Source organism: Brachyistius frenatus, unplaced genomic scaffold, assembly GCF_029030835.1.
Source record: "Brachyistius frenatus isolate BFR_SWC_R1_liver_20210118 unplaced genomic scaffold, ASM2903083v1 Contig_27, whole genome shotgun sequence".
Classification (NCBI taxonomy): Eukaryota; Metazoa; Chordata; class Actinopteri; family Embiotocidae; genus Brachyistius; species Brachyistius frenatus.
Window position 1 is genome coordinate 38,143 of NW_027210626.1, and position 24,307 is coordinate 62,449.

The window sequence follows — 24,307 nt, forward strand, 5'->3', positions numbered from 1 at the left end:
TTTTTTGTGTTTCCTTTTAGATCCACCTGGTCCTCCATCCAACCCCAGAATTGCAGACACCACAAAAACCACAGCCACCTTTGCCTGGGGACGACCCCACTATGATGGTGGTCTTGAAGTAAAGGGATATATTGTTGAGTACAAAAAGGAAGGGCATGATGATTGGGAGACAGAGACACAGTACACACTAAAAGCTACTGAATATGTTATTGGTAAACTTAAAAAAGGAGGCAAATACCACTTCAGAGTCAGCGCTGTAAACTCTGAGGGAGTTGGCGAGCCTGCAGAGGTTGAGAAGGTGACTGAGCTGGTGGACCAGGAGACGCTGCCAGACTTCGAGCTGGATGCTGAACTCAGGAGAACTCTTGTGGTTAGATGTCGTGCTTCTATCCGTATGTTTGTTCCCATCAGGGGCCGCCCCGTTCCTGAAGTAACATGGAGCAAAGATGATACCAACCTGAAAATGCGTGCACACATTGACACCACGGAGTCCTACACCCTGCTGATTATTCCTGACTGCACCAGATACGATGCTGGAAAGTACAACCTCTGTCTGGAGAACGTTGCTGGAAAGAAGACAGGCTTTGTTAATGTCAAAGTTCTGGACTCACCAGGACCACCAGTCAACCTCAAACCCAGAGAGATCACCAAGAACAGCATCACTATACAGTGGGAAATCCCCATAATCGATGGTGGCTCTAAGATTCATAACTACATTATTGAAAAGAGAGAGGCCACCAAGAAGGCATACACAGTGCTTAGCACCACATGGCAGAAGTGTTCCTTCAAAATTGCAGACCTAGAAGAGGGAGCTTACTACTATTTCCGTGTCTCTGCTGAGAATGACCTGGGAGTAGGTGAGCCCGCTGAAAGCCCTGAGCCAATCAGAGTGTCTCAGGCCCCCTCTACACCAGAAAACTTGTATGTCACTGATGTAACTGCAGACACTGCCAGCCTTGCATGGACCAAACCCCGCCATGATGGTGGCAGCTTGATCACTGGATACGTCATTGAGGCCCAGAAGAAGGACACTGACCAGTGGGTCCATGTGGCTGCCATAAAGGCTCTGGATTACACTGTCACAGATCTGACTGAGGGGGCTGAATATACTTTCCGAATAATGGCTGTCAATGCGTCAGGCAGGAGTGATCCTCGTGAGAGTAGGCCGGCTATAATCAAAGAGCAAACTTCTGCGCCTTCCTTTGACCTGCGTGGGGTCTACCAGAAGACTGTCATTGTCAAGGCGGGGGATCGTATGAAGGTGGAGATTCCAGTGCTGGGAAAACCCAAGCCTGTGGTTTCCTGGAAGAAGGGAGACACTATGATCAAGGAGACACAAAGAATAAACGTTGAAACCACATTAACATCAACTATCCTCAACATCGGTGAGATCAAGAGGACTGATGGAGGCCAGTATTCCATGACTGGAAAGAACATGCTGGGTACGGTGACAGAGACCATCACCGTCCTGGTCCATGACATTCCAGGTCCTCCCACTGGTCCCATCAAGCTGGATGAAGTCTCTTGTGATTATGTTCTTATGTCCTGGGAGGCACCAGAGAATGATGGTGGGGTTCCCATCAACAACTACATTGTTGAGATGCGGGAGACTACTGGTACTTCATGGATGGAGTTGGCAGCTACTGTGATCCGCACCACGTTCAAGGCAGCCAAACTCAATACTGGAACCCAATATCAGTTCCGTGTCAAGGCCCAGAACAGATATGGCATCGGACCAAGCATCGTCTCTGAATCAGTTGTGGCTGCCTATCCATTTGATGTTCCAAACCAGCCCGGCATTCCCATGGTCACATCTTTCAACAAGGATGCTATGACTCTCAGTTGGAATGAGCCATCTTCTGATGGAGGCAGTGCCATTCTGGGCTATCATGTGGACAGAAAAGAGAAAAACAGCATTCTCTGGCAGAGAATCAGCAAAACTCTTGTTGTTGGAAATATCTTTAAATCAACAGCCCTTGTTGATGGAATTGCATATGAACACCGTGTTATTGCTGAAAACATGGCTGGTCTCAGCAAACCCAGCAAACCCTCTGAGCCATTGTATGCCTTGGATCCAGTCGACCCACCAGGCAGACCTGTGGCACTGAATATCACCCGGCATGAGGTGACAGTCTCATGGACCAAACCAGAGGGAGATGGTGGATTTTCCATTTCTGGATACACAGTAGAGAGGAGAGAGATGCCCAATGGACGCTGGCTCAAAGCAAACTTCAACAACATCCTTGAAACCATCTATACAGTCAGTGGTCTGATTGAAGATGCCACTTATGAATTCCGTGTGTTTGCTAGAAACTCAGCTGGTGGGGTCAGTGCACCATCCCAGCCATCAGAAGCAATCACATGCAGGGATGAGATTGAAGAGCCCAGGCTTGATGTCGATGCATCGTACAGCAGCAATGTTGTTGTCATGGCAGGAGAGGTATTCAAGCTGGAGGCCAGCGTGACTGGCAGGCCAATCCCATCTCTGGTATGGAGCAAGGAAGGAAAGGAGCTGGAGGATACAGCCAAGATAGAAATAAAGACATCAGACTTCCACACAATGTTAATAAGCAAAGATTCACTGAGGAGGGATGGTGGTGCTTTCACTCTGACTGCCAGCAATCCTGGAGGCTTCGCCAAGTTCACATTCAATGTCAAGGTGCTTGACAGACCTGGGCCACCAGACTCCCTCAATATTTCAAACATCACAGCTGAGAAATGTGTACTTAACTGGTTGCATCCAACGCACGATGGTGGTGCTAAGGTTGAGTACTTTATCATTCAGAGGCGCGAGACCAGTAGACTGGCATGGACAAATGTGGCCACAGACCTTCAAGCCAACAGGTTCAAGGTCACCAAACTTCTGAAGGGCAACGAGTACATTTTCAGAGTCATGGCTGTCAACAAGTATGGCGTGGGTGAACCCCTGGAGTCTGAAGCTGTCATCTGTACCAACCCATATGTTGCCAGTGACCCACCAATGCAGCCTGAAGTCACTACCATTGCCAAGGACTCTATGGTTGTCTGCTGGGAGCGTCCCGAACATGATGGAGGCAGTAGAATAAACACATATGTAATCGAGAGAAGGGATAAGACTGGCCTACGCTGGGTAAAGTGCAACAAGAGGACTGTAACTGACTTGCGATTCAAGGTCTCCGGTCTCACACCAGGACATGAGTATGAGTTCAGAGTTTTTGCAGAGAATAATGCTGGTCTAAGCCAGCCCAGTCCTTCCAGTCCATTCTACAAAGCCATAGACACCATCTTTCAGCCTGGACCTCCAGGGAACCCCAGAGTTCTCGACACAACCAAGTCTTCCATCTCACTTGCCTGGAACAAGCCTGTCTATGATGGCGGTTCTGAAATCACTGGTTACGTTGTGGAGACCTGCCTGCCTGAGGAGGATGAGTGGACAATTCATACTCCCAAGAAGGGATGGACAGCCACTTCCTTCACCATCACCAACCTGAAAGAAAACCAAGAGTATAAAATCAACATCTGTGCCACCAATTGTGAAGGAGTGGGAGAGCCTGCTGCTGTTCCTGGAACCCCCAAAGCTGAAGACAGACTGCTTCCTCCAGAGGTTGAACTTGGTGCAGAGCTGCGTAAAGTGGTCTGCATCAGATCCTGCAGTACACTTAGACTCTTTGTCCCTATCAAGGGCAGACCAGCACCAGAAGTGAAATGGTCAAGAGAGCATGGAGAATCCCTTGACAAAGCTAACATTGAAATTACCCCATCGTTTACCACTCTTCAGGTAGAGAATGTTGACAGGTTTGATGGTGGTAAATACATGGTGATTGTAGAAAATGCCTCAGGCAGCAAGACAGCCTTTGTTAATGTCAGGGTACTTGACACTCCTGGAGCACCTCAGAATCTGATCGTCAAGGAGGTCACTAGAGATTCAGTTTCCCTTGTTTGGGATGCACCTCTCATTGATGGTGGCTCCAGGGTCCGCAACTACCTTGTGGAGAAGCGTGAGTCAACTAGAAAGGCCTACTCAACTGTCTGTGCCAGCTGCCATAAATCCAGCTGGAAGATTGGAGAACTGGAAGAAGGAAAGATGTACTTCTTCAGAATTTTAGCTGAAAACGAATATGGCATTGGTCTCCCAGTAGAGACAGTTGAACCAATTAAAGTGTCAGAGAAACCTCTACCACCAGGCAAAGTATCCCTCAGTGAAGTTACTGGCAGAAGCGTCACACTCACTTGGGAAAAGCCTGACCATGACGGTGGAAGCAGAATCACAGGCTATATTGTTGAGATGCAGGGTAAAGGCAGTGAGAAGTGGACCCAGGTCATGGTGGTGAAAACCAATGAGGCCCAAGTAATTGGTCTTACCCAGGGAGAGGAATATATGTTCCGTATCTCAGCCACCAATGAAAAGGGAGTGAGTGACCCACGTCCTCTCAGTGTGCCTGTGGTGGCTAAAGACCTGGTCATTTCACCAACCTTCAAACTGCTTTTCAGCACATTCAGTGTCCTATCGGGAGATGATCTGAAGATAGATGTACCATACGCTGCCTGTCCAAAGGCTACAGCAACTTGGCTCAAAGATGGTGTTTGTCTCAAGGAGACAACAAGAGTTAATGCAGAAGCTACAGACAGACACCTTCTCTTGGTCATCAAAGAGGCTTGCAGAGATGATATCGGCACGTACACTATCAAACTGATTAACACAGTTGGAGAGGCATCTACAGACATCAGTGTTCTGGTTTTGGATAAACCTGGTCCCCCAACTGGCCCAATTAAGCTTGATGAGGTCACTGCTGACAGCTTGGTCTTGTCCTGGAATCCACCACAGTATGACGGTGGTTGCACTATCAACAATTACATTGTTGAGAAGAGAGACACATCTACCACCAACTGGCAGATTGTGTCAGCCACAGTGGCCAGAACCACGATCAAGGCAGCCCGTCTAAAGACTGGATCTGAGTACCAGTTTAGGATTGCTGCAGAGAATAGATATGGCAAGTCCTCAGCCTTGCTCTCTGAAACCATTATTGCTCAGTATCCATTTGAAGTGCCCAGTTCACCACGTTCTGTTGTGGTACAGTCAGCCACCAAGGAGAGCATGGTGGTAGTATGGGAGAAACCCAGCAATGACGGTGGAAGCAAAATCCTGGGCTACCATCTGGAATTCAAAGAGAGAAACAGTATACTGTGGGTGAAACAGAACAAACAAATCATCCCAGAGCCCCGATTCAAGGTTACTGGCCTTGAGGAGGGTATTGAATATGAGTTCAGAGTCTATGCTGAGAACATTGTTGGCCTCAGCAAAGTCAGCAAAGTGAGTGAAATGCAAGTGGCCAGAGATCCATGTGATAGACCAGGAAAACCAGAAGCTGTCATTGTAACAAGAAACCAAGTGACACTCAGATGGACCAAACCTGAGTATGATGGTGGCATCAAGATCACAGGTTATGTGGTTGAGAAGAAAAAGGGAGCTGGCCGCTGGATGAAGGCCAGTTTCACCAACATCATTGAGACTCAATTTGTTGTCACAGAAGTTACTGAAGATCAGATTTATGAGTTCCGTGTCATTGCCAGAAATTCAGCAGGTGTCTTCAGCCAGCCGTCTGACTCTAGTGGAGCCATCACAGCCAAGGATGAGGTGGATCCACCCAAGATTGACTTGGCAGCTAAGTACTCCCAGGCTGTCGTGGTAAATGCTGGAGAGACATTCAGGCTTGAGGCTGCTGTTTATGGTAAACCTGTGCCCACAGTGCACTGGCTGAAGGGGGGCAAAGAGATTACTGAAGCAGCTCGCGTAGAGCTGAAGAACACAGACTTTACAGCTTGTATAGTTGTTAAAGAAGCTATCCGTGTTGATGGAGGTCAGTACACTTTGCTGGTCAAGAATGTTGGAGGAGAGAAATCTGTTAACATTAATGTCAAGGTTTTGGACAGACCAGGTCCACCTGAGGGCCCTATCTCCATCTATGGGGTCACAAGTGAAAAATGCTCCATTTCCTGGAAATCTCCCTTGCAAGATGGAGGTAGTGATGTTTCCCATTACATTGTTGAAAGGAGGGAAACCAGCAGACTGGTTTGGACTGTAGTTGAACCAAAGGTTCAGACACTGAACCTGAAGATCACCAAACTTCTTCCTGGTAATGAGTACATCTTCAGAGTAATTCCAGTCAACAAATATGGCGTTGGTGAGCCTCTTGAAGCTGCGCCAATGATTGCTAGAAATCCATTTGTCACTGCCAGCCCACCAACCGAGGTGGAAGTCTCAACAATCACCAAGGACTCTATGGTGGTGACATGGGAGAGACCAACTAATGATGGTGGAAGCCCAATCCAGGGATACATTGTGGAGAAGCGTGACAAGGACGGTGTGAGATGGACCAGGTGCAACAAGCGTAATGTGAGTGAGCTGCGCTTCAGAGTGACAGGACTCCTTGAAAACCATAGCTATGAATTCAGAGTTGCTGCTGAGAATGCTGCAGGAGTTGGCACACCAAGTGCCCCAACAATTTACTACAAAGCATTGGATCCTATCTTCAAAGCAGGCCCACCAAACAACCCCAAGGTGGTAGACACATCTAGGTCCACTGTTTCCCTGACATGGGGAAAACCCATCTATGATGGTGGATGTGAGATCCAGGCTTACATTGTTGAGGCATGTAATGGGGCATCTGATGAGTGGTTTATGTGCACTCCTCCCACTGGAATCACAAACACTAAGTTTACAGTGAAAAAACTTCTGGAGAAGCACGAGTACCAATTTAGAGTGTGTGCAATCAACAAAGTTGGTGTTGGTGAGCATGCTGATGTTCCTGGAAAAATTCTTCTGGAGGAGAAGCTTGAGGCCCCAGATCTTGACCTGGATGCTGATATGAGAAAAATGATCAACATCAGATCAGCAAGCACTCTCAGGCTGTTTGTTCCTGTGAGAGGTCGTCCAGCTCCTGAGGTGAAATGGGGCAAAGCTGAGGGTGAGATTAAGGAAACTGCCCAAATTGACAATACAGGCAACTACGCTTCACTTGTCATTGAGAATGTTGACAGATTTGACAGTGGAAAGTACACCTTAACTGCAGAGAATGCCAGCGGAGTGAAGTCAGTATTCATCTGTGTCAGGGTCCACGACTCCCCTAGTCCACCAACTAACTTCATAGTGAAAGAGATTACCAAGAATTCTGTCACTCTCACATGGGAACCTCCACTTTTGGATGGCGGCGCAAAGATTAAGCATTATATTGTTGAAAAGCGTGAGAGCACCAGGAAAGTTTACTCCCCAATCACTACCTGCAACAGGATGTCATGGAAAGTTGAGCCTCTTCCAGAGGGTGGAATCTTCTTCTTCAGAGTCCTGGCTGAGAATGAATATGGTGTGGGTCTCCCTGCTAAAACTATAGAACCCATTAAGATATCTGAGAAGCCTCAACCACCTGGCAAGGTTAGTGTTATTGATGTTACTCATAGCACTGTAACGCTAACCTGGGAGAAGCCTACACATGACGGTGGCAGTAGGATCAGTTACTATGACATTGAACTTGCTCCTAAGGACAGTGATGCTTGGTCTGTGTGTGCTAGTGTGAAGGCACTGGAGACAGTAGTGACAAACCTTCTCAAGGGAGAGGAGTACCAGTTCAGAGTTGTTGCTGTAAATGACAAGGGCAAAAGTGACCCAAGACAACTGGCTCAGACAGTTGTAGCAAAGGACCTCGTGATTGAGCCTTCTGTTAGACCTAAGATTAGCACCTACAGTGTCCAGGTGGGCTATGACCTTAAGATAGAGGTACCAGTTGCTGGTCATCCAAAGCCAACCATTACCTGGACCAAGGATGGAGCAGCTCTTAAGCAGACCACTAGAGTCAACGTCACTGACTCAGCACATCACACCACTCTCACAATAAAGGAAGCCACCAGAGATGATGGCGGCATGTATAGTATCAATATCGCCAATGCCCTGGGTTCCAAGGATGCCACTATTGAGGTGATCACCCTCGACAAGCCAGGCCCACCAACAGGCCCTGTCAAGTTGGATGATATCAGTGCTGAGAGTATTACTCTTAACTGGGAACCTCCAACATACACAGGTGGCTGCCCAATCTCTAACTACGTAGTGGAGAAGAGAGACACAACCACAACAAACTGGGTGGTTGTATCTGCCACTGTGGCCAGAACCACGCTAAAGGTGTCCAATCTGAAGACTGGCGCTGAATACCAGTTCAGAATCTATGCTGAGAATAGATATGGAAAGAGTTATGCAATTGATTCAGAGCCAGTTTTGGCACAGTATCCATTCCAGGAACCAGGCCCACCAGGAACACCATTTGTGTCTTCATACACTAAAGACTACATGGTGGTTGAGTGGCATAAACCCCCATCTGATGGAGGCAGCACCATCTTGGGTTACCATATGGAGAGGAAAGAGAAGAACAGTATCCTCTGGACAAAGATCAACAAAATGCTCATCCAAGACTGCAGATTGAAATCTGCTCCTCTTGAGGAGGGCATTGAGTATGAGTACAGAATCTATGCTGAGAATATTGTTGGCATTGGAAAATGCAGCAAAGTATCTGAGGTCTATGTAGCCCGTGACCCATGTGATCCTCCTGGCCGTCCTGTGGCTCTTATTGTGACCAGACACTCACTGAAGCTGAGGTGGACGGCCCCAGAGTACAATGGTGGAAGCTTAGTTACTGGCTATGTAGTGGAGAAACGTGACCTTCCTGAAGGAAAGTGGATGAAGGCTAGCTTTGCAAACATCATTGGACATGAATTCACAGTTAGTGGCCTGACGGAAGACAGTAAATATGACTTCAGAGTAATTGCAAGGAATGCAGCTGGTGCTGTCAGCAAGCCTTCTGAGACCACAGGATCCATAACAGCCAAAGATGAAGTCGAGACACCTAAATGTGAAACAGATCCTATGTACAACCAGACCATTGTTATCAATGCTGGAGAGACATTCAGTCTGGAGGCCAGTGTTGAAGGAAAGCCTATCCCAACAGTTCAGTGGTTTAAGGGAGTTGTTGAAGTTGAAAACTCAGCGAGAGCTGAGATCAAAAACACAGATTTTAAAGCTTTGCTCGTTGTGAAGGATGCCATCAGAGTGGATGGTGGACAGTACACACTGGTTGTGACAAATGTGGCTGGAACTAAGACTATCCCATTTAATGTAAAAGTTCTGGACAGACCAGGACCCTCAGAAGGACCTCTTACTATCGGCAATGTAAGTGAGGAGAAATGTTCTCTGTCATGGCTTCCACCCAGGCGGGATGGAGGAGCTAGCATCTCTCACTACGTCATTCAGAAGAGAGAAACTAGCCGCTTGGCATGGACTGTGGTCTCCAGTGACTGTGGGGCTACCATGTTCAAGGTTACCAAACTATTAAAGGGCAATGAGTACATCTTCAGAGTCATGGCCGTCAACAAATATGGCGAAGGTGAACCTCTTGAATCAGCACCAGTTATCATGAGAAATCCATTTGTTCCTCCTGGCTCACCTCAGGAACTTGAGATCACCAACATTACCAGGGACTCCATGACTGTCTGTTGGAACCGCCCTGAGACCACAGGAGGCAGTGATATTGCTGGTTACATTGTTGAGAAAAGAGACAGGGCTGGAGTGAGGTGGACCAAATGCAACAAACGCAGAGTCACAGACTTGCGATTCAGAGTAACAGGACTGACTGAGGACCATGAATATGAATTCAGGGTATCTGCAGAGAATGCAGCTGGAGTGGGCCAGCCAAGCCCACTGACACCATACCTCAAAGCCTGTGACCCCACCTTTGAACCGGGCTGTCCCACCAATGCCCATGTGGTTGACACCATGAAAGACTCAATCGGTCTGGCTTGGCATAGGCCTATCTATGATGGGGGTTGTGAGATTCAAGGGTATGCTGTAGAAATTACCAAAGCTGATGAGGAGGAATGGACCATATGCACCCCACCCTCTGGAGTTAGCGCTAACAAGTTTACCATCAAAAAACTAATAGAACACCAAGAATACAAGGTGCGCATCTGTGCCATCAATAAGGTGGGTGTGGGTGAGCCCACAGAAATCCAGGGAGTCGTGAAACCTCTGGATAAGATTGATCCTCCAGAGATGATTCTGGATTCAGAGCTCAGGAAGGGAATAGTTGTCCGTGCAGGAGGCTCAATGAGAATATGCATTCCATTCAAGGGCCATCCTGCTCCTGAGATCAGCTGGGCCAAGGAGGATGGAGAGCTGCCCAGTAAAGTTCAGATTGAGACAGGAGAATATTACACACAGCTCTCCATTGACATCTGTGACAGGTACGATGCTGGAAAATACATCCTCAACTTAGAAAATAGTGCTGGCACCAAATCAGCCTTTGTCTCTGTTAAAGTTCTGGATACTCCAGGGGCTCCTTTAAATCTAACAGTAAAGGACATTAAGAGACAAAGCGTCACTCTGACCTGGGAGCCTCCTAATATTGATGGTGGCGCAAGAATTAAGAATTACCTGGTTGAAAAGCGTGAGTCTACCAGGAAGGTTTACTCTAATGTGGACAACAAGTGCACAAAGACAAGCTATCGTATCACTGGCCTCACAGAGGGAACTATCTACTATTTCAGAGTGTTAGCTGAGAACGAGTTTGGTGTGGGACAGCCAGCTGAGACTGGAGACTCAGTTAAAACCTCTGAGCCCCCTCTGTCTGTGGGTAAGGTCACTTTGACTGAAGTGACAAAAAACAGTGCTTCACTTTCCTGGGAGAAGCCGGATCATGATGGAGGCAGCAGGATTATGGGTTATTACATTGAGATGCAGCCTGTGGGCTCAGAAGAGTGGGTGGTGGCCACCATAAGCAAAACTTGTGAGGGCACTGTCCAAGGCCTCACTGCAGGGCACGAGTACCTGTTTAGAGTCTCAGCCTTCAATGAGAAGGGAAAGAGTGACCCTAGAGCTCTGGCTGCTCCAGTCACTGCTAAGGATGTGACTATTGAACCCAGATTCAAGATGACCTTCAACACTTACAGTTTACAGCATGGTGAGGATCTGAAAATTGAGATCCCAGTTATTGGACGCCCTGTTCCCAAAGTTGAATGGAAGAAGGATGGACAAGCTCTTAAGGAGACGACCAGACTAAATGTAATCAGCACAGCATCGTCTACCAAGCTATGCATCAAAGAAGCAAATAAGGAAGATTCTGGCAAATACACTCTAACAGCGACCAGCAGCATTGGAACTGCCACAGAGGAGATTACCGTTATTATTCTTTATAAGCCAGGGCCACCCACGGGCCCTGTGAAGATTGATGAGGTGAGCTCTAATTATGCCACTCTCTCTTGGGAACCACCAGAGTATACTGGAGGCTGTCAAATCAACAATTACATTGTGGAGAAGAGAGACACTACCACCACAACATGGCAGATTGTGTCTGCTACTATTGCCAGGACAACCATCAAAGTCACCAAGTTGAAGACTGGCATTGAGTATCAGTTCAGAGTGTTTGCTGAGAATAGATATGGAAAGAGTTCTGCCATTGTCTCTCCAGCTGTTATTGCTCAGTATCCATTCACTGAGCCTGCTGCCCCAGCAATACCAATTATTTCTGCTGCAACCAAGGATAACATGGTTGTTGAGTGGAAACCTCCTTCCAACAATGGAGGCAGTCCCATTCTCGGCTATCACCTTGAGCGAAAGGAGAAGAACAGCCTCTTGTGGACTAAACTCAACAAACTTCTAATCCCAGAACCACGGTTCAAGACTACAGAATTAGAAGAAGGTATAGAGTATGAATTCAGAGTTTATGCTGAGAACATTGCTGGTGTCAGTCCAGCTAGTAAGGTCTCTGAGAGCACAGTAGCCAGGGACCCTTGTGACCCACCAGGCCCTCCTGAGGCTATTCAAATTACCAGAAACCATGTGACACTCCAGTGGACCAGGCCCCAGTATGATGGAGGCAGTGTAATCACTGGCTATGTGATTGAGAGGAGGAAGCACCCAGATACCCGCTGGATGAAGGCCAGCTTCACCAACATCATTGATACCCAGTTCACACTCACTGGTCTGACTGAGGATTGTGTTTATGAGTTCAGAATCATTGCCAGGAATGCTGCTGGCATTTGTAGCCATCCCTCTCAGAGCACTGGAGAAATTACTGCCAAAGATGAAATTGAGGCTCCAGAGGCCACCATGGATTCTAAATTCAAGGATCTGACTGTTGTTAGTGCTGGTGAGACATTTGACATTGATGCTGACTACACTGGCAAGCCTCTGCCCGAAGTCCTTTGGTTGAAGGATGGAAAGGAGATTGACAAGACCACACCAAGAATGGAGATCAAGACTACACTCACGCACACCATCCTAACAGTCAAGGATTGCATCAGAGTAGATGGTGGCCACTTTGTCCTCAAACTTGTCAATGTGGGAGGAGTCAAGATGATCCCAGTTAATGTTAAAGTTCTGGATAGACCTGGTCCTCCAGATGGCCCACTGGAAGTCAAAGGCGTCACAGCTGAGAAATGTTATCTGCACTGGAGCCATCCCTCACATGATGGTGGAGCTAGCATCTCTCACTACTTTATTGAGAAGAGAGAGACCAGTCGTTTGTCGTGGACTATGGTTGAGCCAAAGATCCAGGCAATCAGCTACAAAATCACAAAACTGCTGCCTGGCAATGAATACATCTTCAGAGTCACTGCTGTGAATAAATATGGTGTTGGTGAGCCTTTAGAATCGGAGCCCGTTATTGCCCGTAACCCCTTCACCACTCCCAGTGCCCCCTCCACCCCAGAGGCCAGCGCTATCACAAGGGACTCCATGGCGCTTTGCTGGGAGAGACCAGAGGATAATGGAGGAGCTGAGATTGAGGGATATATCCTTGAAAAACGTGATAAGGATGGCATAAGGTGGACAAAGTGCAACAAGAAGAGGTTGAATGACCTGAGATTCAGATGCACTGGTCTCGCAGAGGGCCATTCCTTTGAATTCAGGGTCTCGGCTGAAAATGCTGCTGGTGTGGGAAAGCCTAGTGCACCAACTCTGTACATTAAGGCCTGTGATGCCATTTATTCACCAGGACCTCCAAATAACCCCAAAGTCACTGATCACTCAAGTACTTCAGTCTCCTTGTCCTGGTCCAGACCTATCTATGATGGTGGGGCACAGATCAGTGGATATGTTGTTGAAATGAAGGAGACAGCAGATGATGAATGGACCGCTTGCACACCACCCACTGGTGTCCAAGCCACTCACTACACTGTAAAGAAACTGAAGGAGAATGCAGAGTACAACTTCCGCATCTGTGCTGTTAATTGCGAGGGAGTAGGAGAGCATGTAGACCTACCTGGGTCTGTGATCGCTGCAGAGAAGCTGGAGGCTCCTGAGATCGAACTAGATGCTGACCTGAGGAAGATGGTCAATGTTCGTGCCACTACCACCTTGCGTCTGTTTGTGACAATCAGAGGAAAACCTGAGCCTGAGGTCAGATGGTCAAAGGCTGATGGCACTCTGAATGAACGTGCCCAGATTGACGTCACAAGCTCTTACACAATGCTGGTGATTGACAATGTTGACAGATTTGACACAGGCAAATATGTGCTGACCCTTGAGAATCTCAGTGGCTCGAAATCAGCCTTCATCAATGTGAGAGTTCTGGACTCCCCCAGTGCTCCTACGAACCTGGAGGTTAAGGATGTGAAGAGGCAATCTGTGTCTCTCTCCTGGGAGCCTCCTTTCATTGATGGCGGGGCTAAGATATCCCATTATATTGTAGAGAAGAGAGAGCAGAAGAGAATGGCTTTCTCCAGTGTTTGCAACAACTGTGTGAGGAACTCCTACATTATTTCTGACCTGCAGGAGGGAGGACGATACTACTTCCGTGTGTTGGCTGTGAATGAGCTGGGGGTAGGTCTGCCTGCCATTACAGATTCAGTCAAGGTATCTGAGGCACCTTTGCCTCCTGGTAAGGTTAACCTGGTTGATGTGACTCGCCATACTGTTACCCTTTCTTGGGAGAAACCTGATAATGATGGAGGCAGCAAGATTACAAACTATACTGTGGAGATGCAGCCCAAGGGAGATGATAAATGGACTGTGTGCAGTGAAGTCAAAGCACGAGAAGCTACTATTGACGGACTCACAACTGGAGAGGAATACTCCTTCAGGGTGATTGCTGTGAATGATAAGGGCAGGAGTGATGCCAAGCCTCTGACTGCACCTGTGGTGGTGAAGGACATCACAATGGAGCCCATCATCAACCTGTTGTTCAACACATACAGTGTAAAGTCAGGAGATGACTTGAAGATTGATGTTCCTTTCAAAGGCAGACCTCAGCCTGAGGTGTCTTGGAAGAAGGACGGCCATGTGCTTAAGCAGACAACCCGAGTAAATGTTGTTTCTTCCAAGACCTCATCCAGAATTATCATCAAGGATGCCACCAAGGAAGATATAGGAAAGTATGAGATTACACTGACTAACTCAGTTGGCACCAAGACAGCTGGAATCTCTGTTATAATCCTGGACAAACCCGGCCCACCCAGCAACATTAAGATGGATGAGGTGAGTGCTGACTTTATCTCTCTGTCTTGGGATCCTCCAACCTATGATGGTGGATGCCAGATCAACAACTATGTGGTGGAGAAGAGAGACACTACCACTACCACATGGCAGATTGTCTCAGCCACAGTGGCCAGGACATCAATCAAGGTTACTCGTCTCAATCACGGAACAGAGTACCAGTTCCGAATTGCAGCTGAGAACCGTTATGGCAAGAGTCATGCAATTGATTCTGCTCCCATTGTTGCTCAGTATCCATTTGAGCCTCCTGGCCCTCCAACCACCCTCCATGTTGCCCATGCCACCAAGACTGGCATGCTCGTGGTATGGGGCAGACCTGCCAGTGATGGTGGAAGCCCTGTTATTGGTTATCACATTGAATGCAAAGACCAAAGCAGCATTCTGTGGACCAAGGTCAACAGAGGTCTGCTGGCTGAGAACCAGTTCAAGATGACAGGCATTGAAGAAGGCCTGCTGTATCAGTTCAGAGTCTACGCTGAGAATATTGCTGGCATTGGTCCATGCACTAAGGCCAGTGAACCTGTAGCAGCCAGGGATCCATGTGAACAGCCACGTAACCTTAGAGTTACAAACATTACCAGAACCTCAGTTTCCCTCTTCTGGGAGAGGCCAGAGTATGACGGCGGAGCTAAAGTTACTGGCTACATTGTTGAGCGTAAAGAACTTCCCAACGGTCGCTGGCTGAAATGCAACTTCGCCAATCTGCAAGACACCTACTTTGATGTCACAGGCCTCACAGAGGATGTCCAGTATGACTTTCATGTCATTGCTAAGAATTCAGTAGAACTTTTGAGTGCTCCTTCAGAAAGCACTGGTCCTGTCACTGTGAAGGATGATGTGGACCCTCCCACCATTATCCTGGAAGATAAACTAAGACAGTTGGTTGTCATTAAAGCTGGAGAGATCATTAGAATTGATGCTGAAATCACAGGCCGTCCACTCCCAGTTGTTTCATGGTCTAAGGATGGAAAGGAGATTGAGGCTAAGGCCAGGTGTGAAATCACCTCCACCAACTTCACAACCACCCTGATCATCAGAGATGCTATCAGGAGGGACTCTGGCCAGTATGTCCTGACTCTGCACAATGTAGCAGGAACCAGGTCCGTGGCTATTAACTGTAAGGTTCTGGACAGACCAGGACCTGCCTCAGGGCCTTTGGCAGTGTCCGGCCTCACAGCAGAGAAATGCAGCCTAACATGGGGACCCCCTCAGGAGAACGGTGGTGCTGAAATCCTGCACTACATTGTGGAGAAACGTGAGACAAGTCGCCTTGCCTGGACTCTTGTCTACGGTGACATGAAGGCAACTACTTGCAAGGTGACGAAGCTGCTCAAAGGAAATGAGTACATCTTCAGAGTCAGGGGAGTCAACAAATATGGAGATGGTGAGGCCCTGGAAAGTGACCCAGTAAAGGCAATGGATCCATTCACTGTGCCTGCAGCTCCCACTAATGTCCAGGTCACTTCAGTTACAAGTGAGGCAATGACCATCTGCTGGGAAAGACCCATTTCTGATGGTGGGAGCAGTATCTCTGGTTATGTAATTGAAAGGAGAGAGAAGACTGGCCTCCGCTGGTGCCGTGTCAACAAGAAACCTGTTTATGACCTCAGAGTGAAAGCCTCACACCTTCGTGGGGGCTGTGAGTATGAGTACAGAGTGTTTGCAGAGAATGCTGCTGGCCTCAGTGCTCCCAGTACCTCTTGTCCACTCACCAAGGCTGAAGACCCACAATTCTTGCCTTCACCTCCTGCTAAACCAAAGATCATTGACTCTACAAAGACTACAGTCACCCTGTCATGGAATAAGCCACTATTTGATGGTGGAGCCCCTGTGACTGGTTACAGAGTGGAGTACCGAAAGACATTAGATGATGAATGGCTTGTGGGAGTCCAGAACACCAAGAACACAGAGTTTACAGTGGTGGGATTGACACCTGGGGCCGAATATGTGTTGGTTGTCAAGTCCATTAACAAGATTGGAGTAAGTGAGCCCAGTCCTGAGTCAGACAAACAGGTCGCCAAAGAAAGAGAGGAAGAGCCTGTCTTTGGCATCAGTAATGAGATGAGGAAGACTCTCATTGTGAAGGATGGCAGCTCATTCACCATGACAGTGCCCTTCAGAGGCAAACCCATCCCCAGTGTGGCTTGGACTAAGCCCGATATTGACCTTAGAGTCCGTGCTGTCATTGACACCACAGACACCTTCACGTCCATCACCTTGGAAAAAGCTACTCGCAACGACTCTGGAAAATACACCATCACATTGTCCAGCATAGCAGGAACATCCTCGTTGACACTCAATGTCAGAGTCCTGGACTCGCCTGGACCTCCGTCCCGTGTAGAGGTCAAGGAAGTGACTAAGACCTCTGCTACTGTAACCTGGGACACTCCTGAGAATGAGGGAGGAGGACCGGTCAAGAATTATATGGTTGATTTCCGTGAGGCTAGCAAGAAAGGCTGGACTAGGTTGACTGACACATGCCACAGACTGACATACAAAGTGACAGACCTGCAGGAGGGAGGAATGTACTACTTCAGAGTGACAGGCGAGAATGACTACGGTGTTGGTGTTCCTGCCGAGACCAAAGAGGGAACTAAGATCACAGGTATTGAATTTTAACTTGTGATCATTATAGTTTCTTATTGTTTCTTATCTGTTGTAGAAAAGATCCCACCTGACTGTTTTCAATGGAACACATTTTGTCTTCCTCCAGAAAAACCAAGTCCACCACCAAAGCTGGGTGCAACTGATGTGACCAAGGAGAGTGTGTCCTTGGCCTGGGCCAAACCAGAACAAGATGGAGGCAGCAGAGTTACTGGCTACCTAGTAGAAGCACTGGAGAAAGGCCAGGAGAAGTGGGTTAAGTGTGGTGTAACCAAGTCCATCCACTTCACAGTGTCTGGTCTGAGGGAGAACGCTGAGTATTTCTTCAGAGTCAGAGCTGAGAACCATGCTGGATTCAGTGATGTTAAAGAAATGGTTGTCCCTGTAGCGGTTAAAGATCAGTTTGGTAAGTTACAACAGATTATATTAATCAGATTCAGCATTGCAATTAGTGAACACTAAAGAAATATATGAAATCAATAAGCTACCAACCATTCATTTTCAAGTCCTTCTGCTATGACTCTATTTGTTTTTTTGCTCTAGAATCTCCCGAGGTCAACATGACAGACTTCCCCCACAACATAGTATATGTTAGAGCCGGCTCCAACCTCAAGTGTGAGATCCCACTGACAGGCAGGCCTTTGCCTAAAGTCTCTCTGTCCAAGGACAATGTACTTCTCAAGTCAACAATGAGGTTCAACTCGGAAGTCACCCCTGACAGTATCAAGATCATTCTGCGTGAGAGTATTGCTGGAGACTCAGGACGCTATGATATCACTGCCTCCAACTCCAGTGGAACCACCAAGTCCTTTGTAAACATTGTGGTTCTGGACCGCCCCAGTGCCCCACTTGGACCCGTGGAGCTGTTTGATGTCACAGAAGACAGCGTAAGCTTGAACTGGCTCCCACCAATATATGATGGTGGCAGCCCCATCACCAACTACATCATTCAGAAGAGAGAGACAACTACAGCCAACTGGATGGATGTCTCCTCTGCTGTGGCTCGCTGCACCATGAAGATCATGAAGCTGACCACTGGCCTGGAGTACCAGTTCAGAATCAGGGCTGAGAACAGATATGGAATCAGCGAACACATTGACTCACCTACCGTCACTGTCAGCCTTCCTTACAGTAAGCAGTGTTTGTTTTGATTCCCTCTTTTATCTTGAGGTGTAGTGTTTTTGCTACTTATTTTTTCACAATGAACATGCCAACACCCTTAAACTCTGCCACTTTTCCACCAGCTACTCCGGATGCTCCATCAACTCCAGAAATTACTGGTGTAACCAGGGAGACTATCACTGTTGCCTGGAAAGAGCCAAAGTCAGATGGAGGCAGCCATGTGTTTGGCTACCATCTCCAGATGAAAGACAGGAACAGCATCCTCTGGCAGAAAGTTAACAAAATGGTGATCCGTGCTACACACTTGAAAGTCACTAACATAAACGCTGGACTTATTTATGAGTTCAAGGTGGCAGCAGAGAATACTGCTGGAATCAGTGCTTTCAGCAAAGTATCTGATGCAGTGTTGGCTATTGATGCCTGTGGTGAGTGGAAAATCTAAACCTTTCTGCAAAAATCTAGAATACTTAGATTTAACTAGATTCATTATTAAATGAGTTCTCCCTGTCTGTTCCTGCAGAGCCACCTGTCAACTTGCGCATTAGTGACATCACCAAGAACTCCATTAGCCTGGCCTGGCAGAAACCCAACTACGATGGCGGATCCTCGATCACAGGTTACATCATCGAGAAGAGAGAGGGTGTTAATACCAAGTGGTTCAAGGCTAACCTCACCAATGTAACGGACACCCGCTTCACCGTGACCGGCCTGACCCAGGATGAGACATACGAGTTCAGAGTCATGGCCAAGAATGCAGTTGGCTCAGTGAGCAACCCATCCATGACGGCTGGACCAGCCACATGCGTGGACACCTACGGTAGGTCTTTGTTTGAGCATCTTGGGACAAACTATGGCTTGCCATAACATTTACTACTTTCACTCCTCTACTGCATGTTTTTTGTCATTCATATATTGGTCTGATGATCTTTGCTATTTTCTTGTCCTTTTCTTTTTGAGATTTGAGGGCTTGTCTGATTATACATTTTGACATTATATTCTATCATGTGTGATGCATATATCCATGATAATTTGAAGTTAACTGCCTGTCTTCTGGTGTTATTATCCAGGTGCCCCAGAGATCGAAATACCTCAGGAGTACCTCAGCGAGGTCAAGCACAAGGCTGGCTCTAATGTGGAACTCAAATTTAACATCACAGCCAAGCCTGCTCCCACTATCGAGTGGTTCAAGGATGGTAGAGAGCTTAAGCCCACTGCACAGCTCTCCTTCAAACACCAATTCGAGTCCACTAGTTTGTTTCTGAAGGAAACCACTCGTCTGAACTCTGGGATTTATGAGGTCAAGGTGAAGAACTCCCTTGGATCTTCATGTGCCATTGTCAGGCTGCTCATCCAAGGTATTTAGATATTATTTAAAGATTTTATGACAGTTATTTGTCATTGCATAAGATGTGTCTTATATACAGTATAGATCCTGATGTGCATAAGTGTGTCCCTCCTCTAACCAGACAAGCCAGGCCCTCCTGCTGGAGAAATTCAGTTTAAGAAGGTGACAGCTGACAAAGTCACCATTATGTGGTCCCCACCTGCTGACGAGGGCGGTGCCATGGTATCCCATTACATTGTGGAGAAGAGAGAGACCAGCAGAATAATGTGGTCTATTATCTCAGAGAAACTAGCCGACTGCATCGTGAATGTGCCGAGACTCATCCAGGGTAATGAGTACATCTTCAGAGTCCGTGGAGTCAACAAGTACGGCATTGGAGACCCACTTGAGTCCGAGCCTGTAATCGCCAAGAACGCATTTGGTAAGCGCAGAGAATAAACTCACCATCATCCACCACAACTGCAGCTGAATCCAGAGTACACTTCAATGTATTTTTTTAATTGAAGGCACCAGAATGTAAAAGTTTAGTGTGAAGAAAATACAACAATAGTAAAGTGAACAATTTTAACAAACCGAATAATTTGACTTGGTACAGTTCCTCCCAGCGAGCCATCCAAGCCTAAAGTGACTATGATTACGAAGTCCACCATGACAGTGATCTGGGAAAGACCAGCACTGGATGGAGGCAGTGACATCAACGGCTACTACCTTGAGAAAAGAGAGAAAAAGAGTCTGCAGTGGTTCAAGGTTTGTTTACTGAGCTATCATTGAAGATTTACTTTCTAAGTGTAAAAGAAGTGAAACTAATGACTGGGATGTTTATCGTAACATTCATGTTCTATCCAGGTGGTGAAGGGCACGATCAGAGACACCAGGCAGAAAGTCACCAACCTTGTGGAGAACAACGAGTACCAGTACAGAGTTTGTGCCGTCAACAAGGCTGGAGCAGGAAACTACTCCGAGGCCTCTGACCTCTACAAGGCATACGACCCTATCGGTACCCTTTTTATTTACACTTTGTATCGCCGTGCCAGCCTTCTAAGGATTTCCTCTTAAGTTTTCTTGATTTTTAACATTTTCACGTCTTCTCCAGATCTTCCTGGTGAACCCTCCAAGCTGCGTGTGGTAGACTCCACAAAGACCTCCATCACCCTAGGCTGGGAGAAGCCGGTCTATGATGGTGGCAGTGAAATCACTCACTACCTTTTGGAACAGATGAATACAGAGGAGAAAGAATGGGTTATTACCAACCCGCAGGTCAAGGCGTGCGAGTATGTGGTACCACACCTCAAACCTGGCATCTACTACTTCTTTAGAGTCTCTGCTGTCAACTGCAAGGGCAAAGGAGAAGACATCAAAATGTACCAGCCTGTGCAAGCCAAAGATATTTTAGGTTTGTATTCATATAGCTTCCTCCTATGGCAGTCATATAGGATATGAGTCTTTATTTATTTTCTGATCAAGAAAAAAAATTATTGATTAAAGGCACAACTGGACTTCATCGAAGAATTTAAAAACTAGTTATGTGACGTTGCATTGAGTAATGCCATTATTTTATGATTCTTTATAATCATCAATATCAATATGTGCTTAAGTCACATTTGTGTTATACTTCTGTCCAACAGAGGAGGCTGATTTGGACTTGGACATCCCCATGACAACCCAATACACAGCCAGGGCCGGGCGTGATGTGGAAGTGTTTATCCCCCTGAAGGGACGCCCTGTCCCCAATGTCACCTGGCGCCGCAGTGACCGCAACATGGCTGGTGACAACCGCTACACCATCACCAGCACTGAGCGAGCCACCACGCTCCTTATCCCTAAGGTCACCCGCGATGACTGCGGCAAGTATTTGCTGGAGATTGAAAACGGCGTGGGAGAATCTAAGATAATCACCGTTTCCCTGAAGGTTCTGGACAGTCCAGCCACCTGCCAGAAACTGATGATTAAGAACGTGACAAGAGGAAAGCTGACACTCAGCTGGGAGGCGCCTCTCGTTGATGGCGGCTCCCCTGTCACTAATTACATTGTTGAGAAGAAGGCCTCCACCATGAAGGCTTACCAGGTGATCACTGCTGAGTGTTTGAACACAACTTACAAGGTGTCAAGCCTGGAGGAAGATGTAGCTTACTTCTTCCGTGTGTCCGCTGAAAACGAATATGGTGTAGGTGACACCAGTGAGACCACTGAGCCTGTCAGAGCGACAGAAACTCCAGGAGCTGTTAAAGACCTGGTGATGGTGGACTCCACAAATACCTCTGTTACCCTGCAGTGGACCAGACCTGATCATGATGGTGGCAGCCACATCACTGATTACATCATTGAGAAGAGAACCAAGGAAGATCCCACCTGGGCTTCAGGTGCTACCTGCAAGCGCTGCACCTGTGAGGTGACAGAACTCAAGGAGAATGCTGTCATGGATTTCAGAGTTTTTGCCAAGAATGAGAAGGGCAACAGTGACTTCTCCCAGATTGGTCCAATCACAGTGATGGACTTCACCATTCCACCCGAGGCTAACCTCATTGATTACCCCAATGGAGAGCTTTTTGTTCGTATTGGTCAAAACATACACATTGAGCTACCTTTCAAGGGTAAACCAAGACCTGCAATCAGCTGGCTGAAGGACAACTTTCCCCTGAAGGAAAGCGAGAAGATTCGCTTCAGGACCACTGACAACAAGACTGCAGTTACAGTTAGAGGAGCCAATAAGGAGCACGCTGGCCAGTACACTTTGGTTCTGGACAACAAAGTCATCAAGAACTACTTTGATATCAATGTGATCACTCTGGGACCCCCCTCAGTGCCTCTTGGTCCCATCCGCTTTGATGAGATTAAAGCTCAGAGCATCATCATCTCCTGGGATGAACCTAAGGAAGATGGAGGTGGTGAGATTACCTGCTACAGTGTGGAGAAACGCGAAACCTCCCAAGCCAACTGGAAGATGGTCTGTTCCAGTGTTGTCAGGACCTCCTTCAAGATTCCCAACCTGGTCAAGAAAACTCAATACCAGTTCAGAGTCCGTGCAGAGAACAAGTACGGAGTCAGTGAGCCACTCCTCTCCTCAGACATCGTTGCCCAGCACCAGTACAAACCTCCAGGCCCCCCAGGAAAGCCAATGGCCTACAACGTCACCAGTGATGGTATGACCATCAAGTGGGAGGCCCCAGGTTTTGACGGAGGTTCCCCGATTTTGGGTTATCACATTGAGAAAAAGGACAGGAACAGCCTCTTGTGGCAGAAGGTGAACTCTGTCATCATCTCCAACAAAGAATACAGGATTATTGGCCTCATGGAGGGTCTGGAGTACTCCTTCAGAGTCTATGCTGAGAACAATGCCGGACTCAGTCCTGTTAGTGAACAGAGCAAACATGCACTTGCTATTTCCCCTGTTGGTAAGTACATGCTGAGTACTACACCTGTATATATTCAGGAATAGCTTTGTACCTTCTCTTTATTTGCTGTCTTACCCAAAGTTAAATCAGAGGATCGAGGTCAGTTTAATTTTCTGTGACATGTTTAGCCTGGAAACAAAGGGAAACTGCTAAAAAAAAATGTCACAATCAAGTACTTTGGAATAATTGTTTTCTTTTTGCCTCAATTAGATCCACCTGGCACACCTGTTTGCATTGACGTAACCAGAGACTCAGTCACCGTGCAGTGGGAGATTCCCAAGAGGGACGGTGGCAGCAAAATTGTTGCCTATAGTGTGGAGAGGCGCCAAGGCAGAGGCAAATGGCTGCGCTGCAACTTCATCGATATCAGTGAGACGCAATTCACTGTGACTGGTTTGTCCCCTGGAGACAGATTTGAGTTCAGAGTGATTGCCAGGAATGCTGTTGGCACAGTCAGTCCACCATCCAACTCCTCTGGACACATAATGACCAAGGACGAGAGCAGTAAGTAGCAAAAAAGTTATCATAGATACATCTTTCACTGCTCATTTCCCTTTGTGCTGATTCCTTATCTGTTTGTTTGTTTTTCATCTGCAGTTGTGCCTGAGATTGAGTGGTCTCCAGACCAGGTCCTCACCCTGAGGGCTGGCGAGAATATTAAGCTCGGCTGCAGCATCATTGGACGTCCAGTTCCCCAGGTTGTTTGGTACAAGGATGGCAAAGAGATCGACAAGAGGACAATGATTGACATTGAGATTACCACTGGCATTGGCACCAGCAGTCTGTTCATCCGTGATGCTGACAGGAACCACCGAGGAATCTACACCGTAGAGGGCAAAAATAGCTCTGGTACCAGGAAAGCTGATGTTAACGTCAGAGTGCAAGGTTGGTAAATGAAGATGGTTATGATTCTTTTTGTGTTAAAGACATTATTATAATATCCACGTTTCACTCATTCAGTTACCCTTTCTGAATAATTCACCAACCCTTTTTGTTTCTTCAGATACCCCTGGACCCGTCGAGGGTCCCATCCGATTCACTGGCATCACGGCTGAGAAGTGCACCGTGTGGTGGAACCCACCGGAGAACGATGGCTGTGCTGCCATCACCCACTATGTTGTTGAGAAGAGGGAGACATCCAGGATCTCCTGGGCCATGCTCACTTCCAAGTGTGAAGCTTGTTCTTACAATGCCACCAACCTCATCAAGGGCAATGAGTACCAGTTCAGAATCTCTGCTGTCAACAAGTTTGGTGATGGAAAACCACTGGACTCTGAGTCCATCATTGCACAGATGCAGTACAGTAAGTAAATTACTCAAGTAATGCCTTTATGA

The 24,307-nt window shown here is 47.3% G+C and overlaps 1 protein-coding gene across 2 annotated transcripts in view; it reads left to right on the forward strand.

Annotated features, from left to right (window-relative positions):
• The window catches only part of ttn.2 (titin, tandem duplicate 2), an 83,074-nt gene that overhangs the window by 38,131 nt on the left and 20,636 nt on the right, over nt 1-24,307 (forward strand). For both annotated transcript variants that reach the window (XM_069698459.1, XM_069698461.1), the window contains exons 81-94: nt 21-17,114; nt 17,223-17,519; nt 17,657-18,244; nt 18,358-18,660; nt 18,756-19,052; nt 19,303-19,590; nt 19,702-20,001; nt 20,176-20,327; nt 20,427-20,577; nt 20,674-20,973; nt 21,206-22,972; nt 23,183-23,476; nt 23,570-23,857; nt 23,976-24,275. In XM_069698459.1, coding sequence (XP_069554560.1) covers nt 21-17,114; nt 17,223-17,519; nt 17,657-18,244; nt 18,358-18,660; nt 18,756-19,052; nt 19,303-19,590; nt 19,702-20,001; nt 20,176-20,327; nt 20,427-20,577; nt 20,674-20,973; nt 21,206-22,972; nt 23,183-23,476; nt 23,570-23,857; nt 23,976-24,275 — 22,419 coding nt within the window. The remainder of the gene's footprint in view (nt 1-20; nt 17,115-17,222; nt 17,520-17,656; nt 18,245-18,357; nt 18,661-18,755; nt 19,053-19,302; nt 19,591-19,701; nt 20,002-20,175; nt 20,328-20,426; nt 20,578-20,673; nt 20,974-21,205; nt 22,973-23,182; nt 23,477-23,569; nt 23,858-23,975; nt 24,276-24,307) is intronic.